The sequence below is a fragment of the Vigna unguiculata genome, chromosome 5 (genome assembly GCF_037176805.1).
Source record: "Vigna unguiculata cultivar grain cowpea cultivar isolate G323 ecotype 2 chromosome 5, ASM3717680v1, whole genome shotgun sequence".
In the NCBI taxonomy this organism is placed as follows: domain Eukaryota; kingdom Viridiplantae; phylum Streptophyta; class Magnoliopsida; order Fabales; family Fabaceae; genus Vigna; species Vigna unguiculata.
In genome coordinates, this window is record NC_140796.1 from 3,889,231 (window position 1) to 3,903,822 (window position 14,592).

A 14,592-nucleotide genomic window follows, 5' to 3' on the forward strand; every position below is an offset into this window, starting at 1 on the left:
AAGAAGTATAATTGTGACAGTACAAAGGATGACGCATCCTTGATTATGGGAAAAAAGAATGATGAAAAGATTGAAATTTTCCATAAAAGTCATGGAAAAATTCATGAAAAACAAATAAAAAATAAGTATAACTAATGATATCGTATTAAATAACACAAAAAGAATTATTTCGTGCATACGAAATACAAAAGAGAACTTATATAAATAAAATAAAATTTCCAAAAAAAAATAAAACAAATATGTATAAATGTATCTGTAATACTTAGAGATGGCAAATAAACCCGTCCCCGTGGGTATTGCCCGAACCCGTCCCCGTTTTGACGGGGAATCCCCGCATTGACTGGGTATGGGTATGGGTATGGGGAATCCCCGACTTTTTCAGTTGGGTATGGGGATGTACATATTCCCGCCATAATACCCGTCCCCGCCATATCTTCATTCTCGTTTAAATTATTAAAATATTCCAATTAATCAAGTAACCTATATATATATATATATATTTTTTTTTTTTCTAGTTTTTATTTCTTTTAATTATTTCATTTGTCATTAAACTCATTCTCATCTCCAATATATTTTTTATCTTATCATAACCTTTATGTAATTATGTTAAAATGATGTATGTTAATAAAAAAAAAATTATGTCTCACATTTGAATATTTATATTATTTTTTAATATTTTTATTTATTATAAATTTTCCTTTGACATGAGAATGTTTATACTCTCAATTTAAGGTAATATAAAAAAAAATTCTTTACTTATTATTATTATTAATTTTTGTTTAATTTGAAGAACTTTTTTGTTTTATTAAAATAATTTTCGTTATTTTTCAACCATTAAGTATATATGTTAATATTTGAAAAGTTTTCTTAGTTCTCTGAGATATTTCTCGTCTTATCATACCTTAGTTATACATTTGATTTCTTTGTGTGATTTTTTTTCAATAGTCTCTCAAATTATTTCAAAAACACACATTTGTTAGTTTTTTAATATTTTTATTTATTGTTTTTATTTTCATCATGTAGAATAATATTTCGATATATTCTATCTAATTATTTTTTATTTTATAACTCATTATTAATCATAATGTAATTTTTTCACTTTAAATTCTGTTTGAAGTGGTTAAAATTATATATATATATATATATATATATATATATATATATATATATATATATATATATAATGATATTTAAGAATAGTATATGATAATTCACTACAAGAAAAACATGAAATGGTGACTGATTTAGTCAGTAACCCATATCAGTCACTATTTTTCGTCATTGGTGGTAGTAGTTGATTTATTGTCTAAATTAGTGACTGATTCAATGATCGAATCAGTACTTAATTTAGTGACCAATTTAATTACTAATTTATTTGTAATTTAATGACAATTTTTTTGGTCACTAACTATTTATTTTTAACCACTTCAAACATAATTTAATAATTAGTTCTCTAAGGTTTTTTTCATTTTATCGTACCTTAATTATACATTTGGTTTCCTTTGTGCAATTTCTTTCGATAGTCTCTCAAATTATTTCTAAAACACACATTTGTTAGTTTTTTAATATTTTTATTTATTGTTTATTTTCATCATGTAGAATAATATTTCGATATATTCTATCTAATTATTTGTTATTTTATAACTCACTATTAATCATACTCTAATTTTTTTCACTTTAATTGTATAAATAACTTTTATTTACTACAATATAAAAATTTAATGTAATTTCTATGAATATTTTTTTGTCACTATCCAACATATATTGAAGTTCAAAAGATACAAAATCTATGTCAAAATTTTATTATTATGTTTATTATTTATTCTTTGTGTCATTTGGATCAAGTGATGTATTATAACTTTTTATTAGTGTATAAAAAAAAGATTCATTATAATTTAAAAAATTGAAGTAAACAAATATTTAAAATATATTTTAATTTGAATATTTGTTTTCCTTTTATTATTTGTTCTTTGTGTTATTTTGATCAAGTGATATATTATAACTTTTATTAGTGTATAAAAAAGAGATTCATTAGAATTTAAAAAATTGAAGTAAACAAACATTTAAAATATATTTTAATTTGAATATTTGTTTTCCTTTTATATTTTTTTGAAATATTTTTTAATTTTATCAACTAAGTTCATCAATGTTGTAGTTTGCAAATTTAATAAATGTTTTGGTTCACATGAAATTTTATTTGGTATTCTAATATAAAATGTAAACAATTATAATTTATTTTAAGGTATTTGGCATCGAAGAAAATCCTCCTAATATTGAATATTTCATAATATTATGTTTTCTTTACCGTAATTTTTTTTCTTTTATAAAAATTAATATTGAAGTAGTTAGAACACGGGTACGGGTATGGGTACGAGATTATACCCGTTACCCGGTGGGGATGGGGATGGGAAAAATATTTGATACCCGTTGGGTTTGGGTATGGGGATGGGGATGAATTTCTTATGCGGGGATGGGTATGGGATAGGGAAACTCGTCCCCGCCCCGCTCCCTTGCCATCCCTAGTAATACTCATAACAAAATGAATAAAGCAATGGATATCTTTAATAATAGTTTATATTGGACAACCATTTCTAAACATTCCTATTGGTGGAACGAGTTTGTCTGAGCCGAGGCAATAACGCAGAAATGGTTGCATTCAAATATTCAAAGTCGACTCTTAAGTCTGCCAAAGTAGCGTGACCAAAGCGTTGGAACCGTGAACGGGGCAAAAGGTTGTGGAATTCTTTGCACCATTAATCATGTTACTTACTATTCCACTAATGATTTTGAGTCATAGAAACGGGTCAGGATTAAACTCTCTATAAGTCCATCAATGGTGTGAGGGGCCAAAAGCCGTGTGGAATTCTATGTTTGGGCTCTTCTACTCAACCCGGATTATCACAGTATAAGAATCACCAAATAGGTAGCATGCTATTCAATCAACACAATTTAGTGAAACTTGAGTTTCTCACAAATATACCTTTTATTAACTTTCTTTATTTGCAGATGATGCAGTTTTTTATTTCCAATTTCCATCTTGTTACGTATGTTTTGGTTTTTTCGGGCTCTGTTTTAGAGTTGGGATGGGCGTCTACACCATCGCAGATTCAGTTAGAAGCAAACGCTATAATGAATAGTGGATGGTGGCATCTGTCCCCCTCACATTCACATCATATCTGTTCATGGATTGATGGTATAAGTTGCAATGATGCTGGAAGTGTAACTCGTATCACATATAAGTATTCCGAACGATCCATTCAATTAGTAACACTAAACCTCTCTGCTTTCAAGAATTTGGAACATCTTGAGGTCTCCAATTATAGTCTAATAGGGTCTATTCCATCTCAAATTGGAAATCTTTTCAATCTCCGTCATCTTGATTTGTCTTACAATTCTCTCCAAGGTAAAATACCTTTTACAATAGGAAAACTTTCAAAACTTATTTTTCTTGATTTATGTTACAATTCTCTTCAAGGTCAAATACCTCTCACAATAGGAAATATTTCCCGACTTACTTATCTTAATTTAGCTTATAATTTTTTTGGAGGTGAAATACCTTCATCAATAGGAAATCTTTCAAAACTCATTTATTTTGATTTATCTCACAATTTTCTTCAAAGTAAAATACCACTATCATTAGTACATCTTTCAAAACTCACTTATCTTCATTTATTTCACAATTTTCTTCGAGGTGAAATACCTTCATCAATAGGAAATCTTTCAAAGCTCACTTATTTTGATTTATCCCACAATTTCCTTCAAGGTGAAATACCTCTATCAATAGTACATCTTTCAAAACTCACTTATCTTCATTTATTCCACAATTTTCTTCGAGGTGAAATACCTTCATCAATAGGACATCTTTCAAAACTCACTCATCTTGATTTATCCCATAATTATCTTCAAGGTAAAATACCTTCATCATTGGGACATCTTTCAAACCTCACTAATCTTACTTTAGCCAACAATGCTCTTCATGGTAAAATACCTCCATCAATAGGAAATCTTTCAAAACTTGTTTATCTTAATTTAGTCAACAATGTTCTTTATGGTGAAATACCTCCATCAATAGGAAATCTTTCAAAACTCAATTATTTTCATTTAGCCAACAATGCTCTTCATAGTGAAATACCTTCATCAGTGGGACATCTTTCAAAACTCATTTATCTTGATTTATCCTACAATTTTCTTCGAAGTCAAATACCTCTCACAATAAAAAATCTTTCAAACCTCTTTAATCTTGATTTATCCCACAATTATCTTCCGGGTAAAATACCTTCATCACTAGGACATCTAACCCAACTATTTTCCCTAATCATCTCCAACAACAACATTGAAGGCCCCATTCCTTCGCAATTGTCGCTCATAAGAAATCTTAGTGTCATAAATTTATCTTGCAACAAGATCAATGGAACCTTTCCCACTTCACTTTCAAACTTCATAAACATTCAATATCTTAACATTTCACACAATCTACTCACTGGTTCCCTAAAACCTTTCTCAGTTGAACATTTGCGATTCTTGGAAACTCTAGATCTAAGCTACAACAATTTTACAGGACCAATTCCCGAGTCTTTGAATGCTCATAATCTGAACCTTTCCTTCAATAATTTGAGTGGTCCCATTCCATACCGTTTAGATCTTTATGAGCTAATAGGGAACGAGGGTTTATGCAACAACATTTCATATATGCAAACTGAATACCTATTCCAGCCTTGTTCAGTTCGTGATAAGAAACCAAGGCAGAATCAGTTGGTCATAATCCTTTCTATCACCATTTTTTTATTAATGGCCTTCTTCCTACTTTTATATCTGAGGCACAACAGCATTGCAATCAAGAGCAAACATGCAAGGATAACTGAAACATCTAAGAACGGGGATTTGTTCTGCATATGGAACTATAACGGAAGCATAGCCTATGAAGACATCATTACTGCAACCGAAGACTTTAACCTCAAATATTGTATCGGAACAGGTGCATACGGGAGTGTCTATAGGGCTCAACTACCAAGTGGCAGGATTGTTGCGGTGAAGAAACTCCATGGTTTTGAAGCAGAGGTCCCCTCATTTGATGAGAGTTTCAGAAACGAAGCCAAAGTATTATCGGAAATAAAACACAGACACATAGTGAAGCTCCATGGATTCTGCTTGCACAAAAGAATCATGTTTTTGATATATGAGTACATGGAGAGAGGAAGCTTGTTTTCTGTGTTGTTTGATGACATGGAAGCAATGGAATTGGATTGGAAAAAGAGGGTTAACATAGTGAAAGGCACTGCACACGCTCTCTCATATCTCCATCATGATTGTGTCCCTCCTATAGTCCATAGAGACATATCAGCCAGCAATGTGTTGCTTAACTCCATGTGGGAGCCCACCGTTTCCGACTTTGGCACAGCTCGATTTCTCAACCTTGATTCATCCAATCGAACTATTGTTGCTGGAACCATCGGATACATAGCACCTGGTAAATTCTTCATATTTTCCTCTACATATAACAAGCAAATAGATAGAGTAGTTTTCTGCACTTGGATTTTCCATTATTTTCCTTTTGATCTTTCAATGTGATGTTGTTAAAATGCAGAACTTGCGTATACAATGGTTGTTAATGAAAAGTGTGATGTGTATAGCTTCGGAGTGGTGGCACTGGAAACTCTGATGGGAAAACATCCTAAGGAAATACTCTCATCACTTCAATCAATTTCTACTGATGATGGCATCAAATTATGTGAAATATTGGACCAACGCCTCCCACATCCAACTTTTTCAGTTTTACAAGACATAGTTGTTGTTGCCATTGTGGCTTTTGCGTGCTTAAATCCCAACCCTTGCTCTCGTCCAACAATGAAACGTATCTCTCAATGTTTCCTTTGTCAGCTCTCACCATTCAACATTCCTTTACATCATATTTCGTTGCAACAACTCATGAGTCAAGAACTCAGGCAATACTTGAAATTGTGAACTCTGAAATCTTTCAGTGGAAATTTAGATGGTAACAACTCTCAATGAAGATTTTATGGTTGTTTATCACATGAATAGTTAGAAAACTTTTTGAAATTATGTTCTTTTAAGCTAAACGTGTTTTATGCTTGATACGGATTATAATACTTCTTAAATTTGTCACCAAAAAATAAAATGACATTATTTTGTAAAAACTGTGACTAAATGATATCCCTTTATAAAATTATTATTCTCTATTATCACACTGGATTAACATTAATTAACAAATTATATTATTTGTGAATATCAATTATATTACACACACAATTGTTATTAATTTAAGGATAATATGTATTGAGTTTCTGATGAACGATCTATGATGGGTTGAATTATTCAATAAATTGTCTGTGATGGATTTAAGTATTTAGAAACTTGTTGAGAGGTCCTGGTCTCTGCTGGTAAGGATATAAAATTGATATCTCATTAATCAGTTTGATGAGACGACTTAACAACACAGCCTCCTATCAAAATAGAGAACAATATAATATTACACGTAAACAATTTTAATCTTTATTCTAACTGGAAGATTGGGTCCCACTTTTCATCTATACTATTCCTAATTACTGATCAGAGTGAATAATTTATTATATCAATGATTTGATGTTTCTTATGATCTTAAGATTCATAATCTAACCGTTAATACTTAATGAATATTTATCTCAGCAATAAATGTTAATATACCCAATGGTTTGTATAACAACGTCTCATTAAGCTACAACAGTGTCTGGTTAAGCTAAAAACTGAATAGCAGTTGTTGAGATAGTTTATAATGGTAAAATAGACATTTTAAAATTATGGAGGCGCAGCTAGAAATTATGGAGGTTTAGGAAAAAAAACCCTGGTTTGAGTTCTTATATGAGCGGCCCAGGTCCAAGTTATACTAGCGTGGGACAGCATCGGTGATCAGATTAGTAGATATATATTTAATATATTAAATTTGGAGCTAAATTATTAGATATATATTTAATATTGGAACAAATTGTCTTAAGAACCTTACGATAAAAACCGGAACAAATTGACGATTAATTAGTTATATTTTATTTTATTAGATGTTGAAGTTTTGATAGGGTGTTATGTAAGAACAGTGTCCGTACAAGAATTAGTGTGAAAATTATGAGCGATTAAAACTAAACGTAAGAATGTTAAGATGATTGAGTGTGGTATAGAGTGAAGAATTTTCTTGCAGAATAATGAAGCATAACGGATATGATTCTTTCTTCTAGGTGTTGTACCATGCACTAGGCACTACGCTGTTTTGAAAATACCTGAAATTGAAGTGGAATGATAAGAACGTGTGAAAGAGAATGATAGATGAAACTGAGCCCTTAAAGATGAACACAATAATATAGCTGAAAAGATGTTTCAACCACAAATTGAACAAAAGGAGATGATTGCTATCAATTCAGACGAAAAGATACAGTGGACAAAATAATAATGTAGCACAATAGATGTTTTAACCAGAAAGTGTAACAATCTCAGTCAGAGTATTTCATTTCCCACTCAAAGCATGAATCCATTTCCCTTCACATCTTCCACACTGTGCCCATTATTTTTCATCTCCTTGTCCTTTTCTTCATTCAACCCTTCTTCTTCTTCTTCTTCCGCCAACTTTTTCTCAAGAGCTTGAATCAAACTGAGCAAGCAAGTTTCAACATCTTCATTCACACACTTGGGCATGAGATTTTCAGCAACATCAGCAGGAGTGACATTGGTGAGTTCCAACAATTTGGCAATTTTTGGAAAGAAATGGTGTGAGTCAACATCCAAGTAGTTCTTGGCAAGAACCTTGAATGCTTCAAAGCGGCAATAGGACAATTGAATGTGCTTGTCCATCCTACCTGTCCTAATAAGAGCAGGATCAAGCTTGTCCACAAAGTTGGTAGTGAAAATGATGATCCTCTCTCCCCCACATGCTGACCAAATACCATCAATAAAATTCAACAACCCAGACAGAGTTACCTTACTACTCCTGTTACTCTCCTCTTCTTCCTTTTTATTAGGATCTTTTACTTCCTCTTCCTCACTCCTTTCCTTCTTCACGTTCCTCTGCCCAGTCAGATCAAGAGAACAATCAATGTCTTCCACAACTATAATAGCCTTACTAGAAGTTTCAATCAGCAACTTCCTCAACTCGGTGTTGTCCTTCACTGCTGTCAGTTCAAGATCGTATACATCATAGTTCATGAAATTCGCCATTGCAGCTATCATAGTAGACTTACCAGTCCCAGGAGGACCATACAGCAAATAGCCCCGCTTCCAAGCCTTCCCAATCTTTGCATAGTAATCCTTCCCATTCCTGAACTTAACAAGGTCGTTCATGATCTCCTCCTTCTTCCTTTGCTCCATCGCAAGAGTCTCGAACGTTGCAGGGTGTTCAAAAACTATGTGGCTCCACTTTGACTGTTTGTAACCGTACCAACCACTGCTGGGATTGTTGGTGTACAACTTCCTCTGCCTGTTTCTCAACGCGATTTCCTTCCCCTCTTCCAACACATGTTTGATGTAAGCCACAGTGATGAGATCCCTGTGCTTCTTATGAAAAGTTAGCTTGAAATACCTCTTACCATCCATTGGAGAGTAATAAGAGAAAGAATACGCATGAGGGTTAGAAGCAGTTTTGCTAGCAGCCCACCAAAGCTTCACTCCTCGGAACTCATCAGTAACCTCTTCATCATCGTCCATGCTAAGAACCAAAGGGTTCTGGCTATCTTTCACCACTTCAGCTTTCAGCCTTTTGGCCAGTTGCGAGGAGTTCTCACTCAGGTAGGTTTGGATGGCGGTGTAGGCTTCGCTCCGTTTGAGCCTCTCACCGGAAAACTCGGGGAAGGTGATTTGCACATAAGGGTACAACAAGTTCACGACTTTCTGAGTGTGGATTTGTAGAGTGTCACGAAGTGCAGCCGGGAAAAAACGCTCTACCATGGCATACACAAACATGATTGTGGCCATCAATGAACCCATTTGCGTCCATAGTTCCCCCATCCAAAACACACTACACGAACATTAACAGCAATGTGTGTGTGTGTGTTGTGAGTTATTTTAGATGGGTAGGGATGCGCGTTATATAAGAAGTGGAAAAGGGTGTTTTGTTTTTTGGGGTGTCGAAGAGAATCTAAGTTGAAGTGGAAGAGGTCGCTGGCAATGGCATAGTAAAGTTTTTGTTGGAAGCGAATCCATTTGACAGTGAGTGATGTTTGGCAAGTCGAAAGCAGTTTGTGTGTGATGGAGTGGAGAAGATGGTCCCCACATGTTTGTCAGGTACGATGGGAGCTAAGGCATGTTTGGATGAGATGAAAAATGGAAAAATGGAAAAATGAGAATAAAATAATGGACTACTCCTCTCTCAGTAATAAAGCTAAGCCGACATTCGCAACTTGCCACCACTCATCTTCCTCTTAACCCAACCATACATCTTTTCATCATCTCAATCCACACTTTTCTTTTCCTTTTCTTTTCTCCTTTACAAAATCTCTATTCACAAATTCAATTCAACTTAAATGTTTTCTCTTCATTTCATTTTGATCTTGTAAGATGTCTTAGATCTATAGAAGGAGGAGCTTGACCGGAGCGGCAGCATTCAAGTAGCCTTCTCATACCACCATTCTTCTTAAAGGAACACGTTTAGATAGAAATCTTGTCAGGGAGATTTTCTACATAGGGACACCATACTTGTCTGATCCGGTCACCAAGATAAACCATCGACTCTGATATCACTTGTTAGGATCGAACGCTTACCACTAGAACAAAAACTATAGTCATAGTCAGGGCGGCACACTCTTTTTATTTAAAAGTATAACAGTCCAAACGTCACGATTTGACCGTGATTCACTCTGCTTGGTCTTTACCACAGAACAATTAATGTCACATGCTAAATCTTATACTTTGCACGTCTTATTATAAAAATATTGGTTAAAATATATAAAAACAAAAAAATAAACATGTTAAAAATCAAAGACTTAATCAAGAATACATTTTTTTTAAAATGTAGAAACTACAAGAGAAAAATAAAATTACAAATTACATTTGTTAAAATGCATATTTTCTTGCTTTTTGATACTTATTGAAAACATTTGCTTTATTTAGTTAGCATATATTCACTTTTAATTTGTTGATATTGGCGTATTAAACCAATGGAGTTTTTAAATTTCAAGATTAAGAGCAAAACAGTTTCCTTCACCATTTTCTTAAAATTATTCTCGTTTCTTAACTTTTTCTATTGATTAATAAACATTTATTTTGTACATCAAACATATATTCACTTCTGATGTGTTATTTAATTACCAAAAGAGAGAGAGACATTGCTACCTAATTTTTAAAATGTTTGGCACAGTTTGAATATTTTCAATATAATAAATCTTTTTTTCTACGGTAATTATTTTAAAGTTGCCGACATGGATGGAATCGTCGCCATAGTGAAAAAAAAAACGGAAACGTTATTTTGACACCCTTTCCCCCACTCACTTTTGACACCGGGACACGTGTCAGACGATTAGGTTGCAGAGGACACGCGTCGAATGATCTGCTTTAATGTAATAAAGAAAGTAAGAATTGCACGTGCCGTGGTTAAGTGGAAGGAAAAAAATTGGGACGTTAAGAGAATGGTCGAATTCGAGATTTTGAAATGAAAAAGTTGCAGAAGAATTGGAAATAGGGTTTGAGGAAGGATAGGAAGGCTTGAAAGGGGATATGAGTGTAAACGGTCACGCAGAACCGCTCAAGGGTTGACGAGAATAAAGGAGATTGCGAAATCAAATAGTTGCAGAAGAATTGGAAATAGGGTTTGAGGAAGGACAGAAAGGCGTGAAAGGGGATATGAATGTAAACGGTGACGCAGAACCGGTGAAGGGTTGACGAGAATTTGAATCAGGGTTGCATCTACCGGAGGAAGGCGGCCAAGGAGGTTAGGGTTTGTGGTTTTGAAGAACGAAATTACGTTTTCGTTTGAAGAATCCGAGAAATCGAGCTTTGGCGAACCCCATTTGCATTTGTGCTATTCGTTGCAATTCAGGTATCGATTTAGATATGGATGTAATTTTGTTGTATATGATGTCAATTTTTTGATTGGTTGGCAGCGGTGAGAAGTTTTTTGGGGGATTTCTGTTTTCATTGCTGCAACATAAATCGTTCCATTTGCCTTTCAGTTATTGAATATGGCCAGTAGAGAGCATACCGAGGGCCTATTGATTGAGGATGTGAAGGTAGTTTTTGGTTATGTGTTTGAAAATCCTCTGTCTATTGTGTATGTTAATGTTAATATGGTATGATGTAACACAGTTTATTGTTTACACAGATGTTTTTCCGGAATTCTTGCAAAGCCAAATATGTTGGAAGTTTGAATGAAAAGTTAAGTGTGAAACAACGAGAGTCAATTGCACGCACACCATTTTGGTGGTTTATGTCGTTAAACCATTCTGTTAAGATAAGTCGCAATTTGTTACCTGTGTTATGTTATAGATGGGTTGAAAGGAGGGGTGGTTTTGCTATTGGTAGGGAAGTAGTTGAATTTAATTTGTTAGATGTTTGTTTAGGATTGGGTCTTCGGGTGTTGGGTGAAAAAATTGATATAAGTGAAGATGATGAAGATAGTGACTGTAGGAAGTTATTTTCTAGTGGGAAAGTTCATGTTAAAAGGATTTATGAGTTTCTTTTGGAATATGACAATGATAGTGGTAGTATAGAATTGTTTACTAGCCTTTATATATTGTTAGGCATATCCGAGTTCTTGTTGCCAAATAGAGACGGGATCGTGTTTCCAAAAATTTTTAAGGTAGTGGATGACTTGCAAAGTATAGGTAAATACAATTGGGGCAACTTAGTCTATGACTATTTGGTTAGTAGCTTATGCAGTGCTTCAAGGGCGTTGAAGTATGAATCAAATACAAGTCACATTCATTTATTTGGATGTGTGTATATGTTGCAGGTAAAGTTTCGTTGTTTCATTTTCATGTTCAGTAATTACTTAGTAGTTGGACATTTTGTTGTGGATAATTTGTTTTTATTGTTTCAGTTGTGGTCATTTGATCATATATTTGTTTGCAACGCAACGTTTAATTGCGACAAATCAAAGTTCCCACGATTGTTGCACTGGATGAAAATTAAAGTTGGTGACAAATTAGTTAAAACTTCCTTTGATAAAGAATTGGTTAGTGTGGAGAAGTTATAATAATTTAGTTAAATACTGTTATTGAATGGTTTGTATTAAGTTGTTTTTGTTGTTCACAGGCTATTAATGAGGTTGTGGTGTGTAACGAAGAACTTGGTTATGAGTTTGTGAGAGAAGCATTCCAAACTTTTGGGACTTCATACAACAGATCAATTGATAAGGAGAATGAAGAGCTAAAACGTCTTGTAGAGAATGAAGAACGGGAGATTGCTGAATTGGAAGCTGTTTTGTGTCATTTAGAGGATATGGTTGCAAAGAAGGAAGAACATAACCGTACGGAGGGTGACGGTAAAGATGATCCGCATTATGATGGTAATGATGAGGAGGAGGTTGATGTTGGTGTTCATTACACTGTGAATGACCCTGCATCTGATGTTGAAGGTGATGATTCTGCTGGTGATGATGTTGAAGTTGATGTTGGAAAAGAAAGCAACATGTATGACCGTATGAAGTCCCAACCTCGAAAGCGAATTAAAAGTCGTGCAATAAGGACGCCATTTGCGGGTTTTGGTACTAGAAGGAAGACGAAGCTTCTTACATTGGGTTGAATTTGTTTTGAATGTAATGGTTGCAAAGACAATGATTATTGACTTTTATTTAGTTGTTATAGGCCAACTTTGTGGTCATTTGTTGTGTCCTTTTGTAGTGTCTAACATTGTTTCCTTTAATTAGGCTTTAGTTGGTGAATTCTGTTGACCATAGTAATATTATTTTTGTTATGTTTCAAGCAGTTTACATTGGTGCCCACATACACTGTGTTTGGTGATAACTGAATGCATTTATGGACTTCAGCATGATTTAGGGATAAGGGAAATGTTGTAACGGCAAAGTCAGTTACATACATTATTTGGTGTTCACAAATTTAGGTCCAAGTTCTCAATTACTGAAGTGTAACTCCCCAGTTTTGGTTGGAGAGGAAAATGTTGACATTTTAATCCAGTAATGAAGCATTATTACATTGTTTGTAAATTTAAGTTGGCTTTGTTCTTAGGTCAATTAAAATAATATAAAAAAAATAAAACAGTACGATCTATGTATGATTCATGAGTCTACAAGGTAACGAAATTGGTTACTGCATTTACAGAAATTGTTACAAAAAATGTAAGTGGAAGTCCCCATGTATATTCGTTTAAGTCCACATATGACTTTATTTGTAAGTTACGTACAGGTGAACTTAATACAAAATTTGTATGACAAGTGTCCATGTATATTCGTTTAAGTCCACACATAACTTTTGTTTAACTTGTACATGAACTTATTCCAAATTTTGTATGGGAAGTCAGCATGTACATTGGGTTAAGTCCAGACATAACTTTTTTGTAAGTGACTTATGTTTGAAGTAAGTACAAAAATTTTCCCACAACTTCCCATCTATATTCCTTTAACTCCCCATATAACTTTGTCGTGACTTAGTTGTAGGTGAAGTTGTTACAATTTTTGCATGACAACTTCCCATGTATAGTCGTTTAACTCCCCATATAAGTTTTTTCTAACTTATAGGTGAAGTCATTACAAAATTTGCATGACAACTTTCATGTATAGTCCTATAACTCCCCATATAAGTTTGTTGTAACTTGCTTAAAGGTGAAGTTTTTACCAAAATTTGCATGACAACTTTGCATGTATAGTCCCTTAAGTCCCCATAAACCTATTTTTTCGAACTTCAGTTTATGTCAACTTATTACGAAATGTGTGTGACAACTGTCCATGTTTATTCGTTTAAGTCCACACGTAATTTATGTGGAACTCAGTTATTGGTGAACACAATTTGTTGGTCAAGTTTCCATTTATAATCGTGTAAGTCCACACATAACTTTATTGTAAGTATTAGGTGAAATAATCACAAAATTTGTATGACAATACTCCATGTATATTGGTTTAACTCCACACATAAATTTTTTGTAACTGACTTATATTCGAACTTATTTCAAAAGTTTTGCAACAACTTCCCATGTATATTCCTTTAACTCCACTCATAACTTATTTGTAACTTACTTTTAGGTGAAGTCATTACAAAACTTGAATGACAAATTTCTATGTGTAGTCTTATAACCCCCCATATAAGTTTCTTGTAACTTGCTTATTGGTGAAGATGTTACAAAATTTGCATGACAACTTTCCATGTATAGTCCCTTAACTCCCCATATACCTTATTTTCCGAACTTCATTTTGTCAACTTATTACGAAATGTGTGTCACAACTGTCCATGTTTATTAGTTTAACTCCACACGTAATTGTTCTGGAACTCAGTTATTGGTGAACACAATTTGTTGGTCAAGTTTCCATTTATAATCGTCTAAGTCCACATAAAACTTTTTTGTAACTATTAGGTGAAGTTATTACAAAATTTGTATGACAACACTCCATGTACATTGGTTTAACTCCAGACATACGTTTTTTGTAACTGACTTATATTCGAATTTATTTCA

At 33.5% G+C, this 14,592-nt stretch overlaps 2 protein-coding genes across 2 annotated transcripts; one reads left to right on the forward strand and one right to left on the reverse strand.

Annotated features, from left to right (window-relative positions):
- Positions 1-2,931: 2,931 nt before the first annotated feature.
- Positions 2,932-6,200, forward strand: LOC114185211 (uncharacterized). Its single transcript, XM_028072810.2, has 2 exons — positions 2,932-5,467; positions 5,585-6,200. The coding sequence occupies exons 1-2, from the start codon at positions 3,007-3,009 to the stop codon at positions 5,959-5,961; spliced, it is 2,838 nt and encodes a 945-aa protein (XP_027928611.2). The 5' UTR covers positions 2,932-3,006; the 3' UTR covers positions 5,962-6,200.
- A 1,125-nt stretch (positions 6,201-7,325) lies between these two features.
- Positions 7,326-9,495, reverse strand: LOC114185210 (AAA-ATPase ASD, mitochondrial-like). Its single transcript, XM_028072809.2, has one exon. The coding sequence runs from the start codon at positions 8,980-8,982 to the stop codon at positions 7,501-7,503; it is 1,482 nt and encodes a 493-aa protein (XP_027928610.1). The 5' UTR covers positions 8,983-9,495; the 3' UTR covers positions 7,326-7,500.
- Positions 9,496-14,592: the final 5,097 nt, after the last annotated feature.

Coding starts and splice junctions, on each gene's coding strand:
- LOC114185210 (XM_028072809.2), bottom strand. CDS start 8,982: ATGGGGGAACTATGGACGCAAATGGGTTCATTGATGGCCACAATCATG.
- LOC114185211 (XM_028072810.2), top strand. CDS start 3,007: ATGATGCAGTTTTTTATTTCCAATTTCCATCTTGTTACGTATGTTTTG. Junction 5,468..5,584: donor CATCGGATACATAGCACCTG/GTAAATTCTTCA, acceptor GTTAAAATGCAG/AACTTGCGTATACAATGGTT.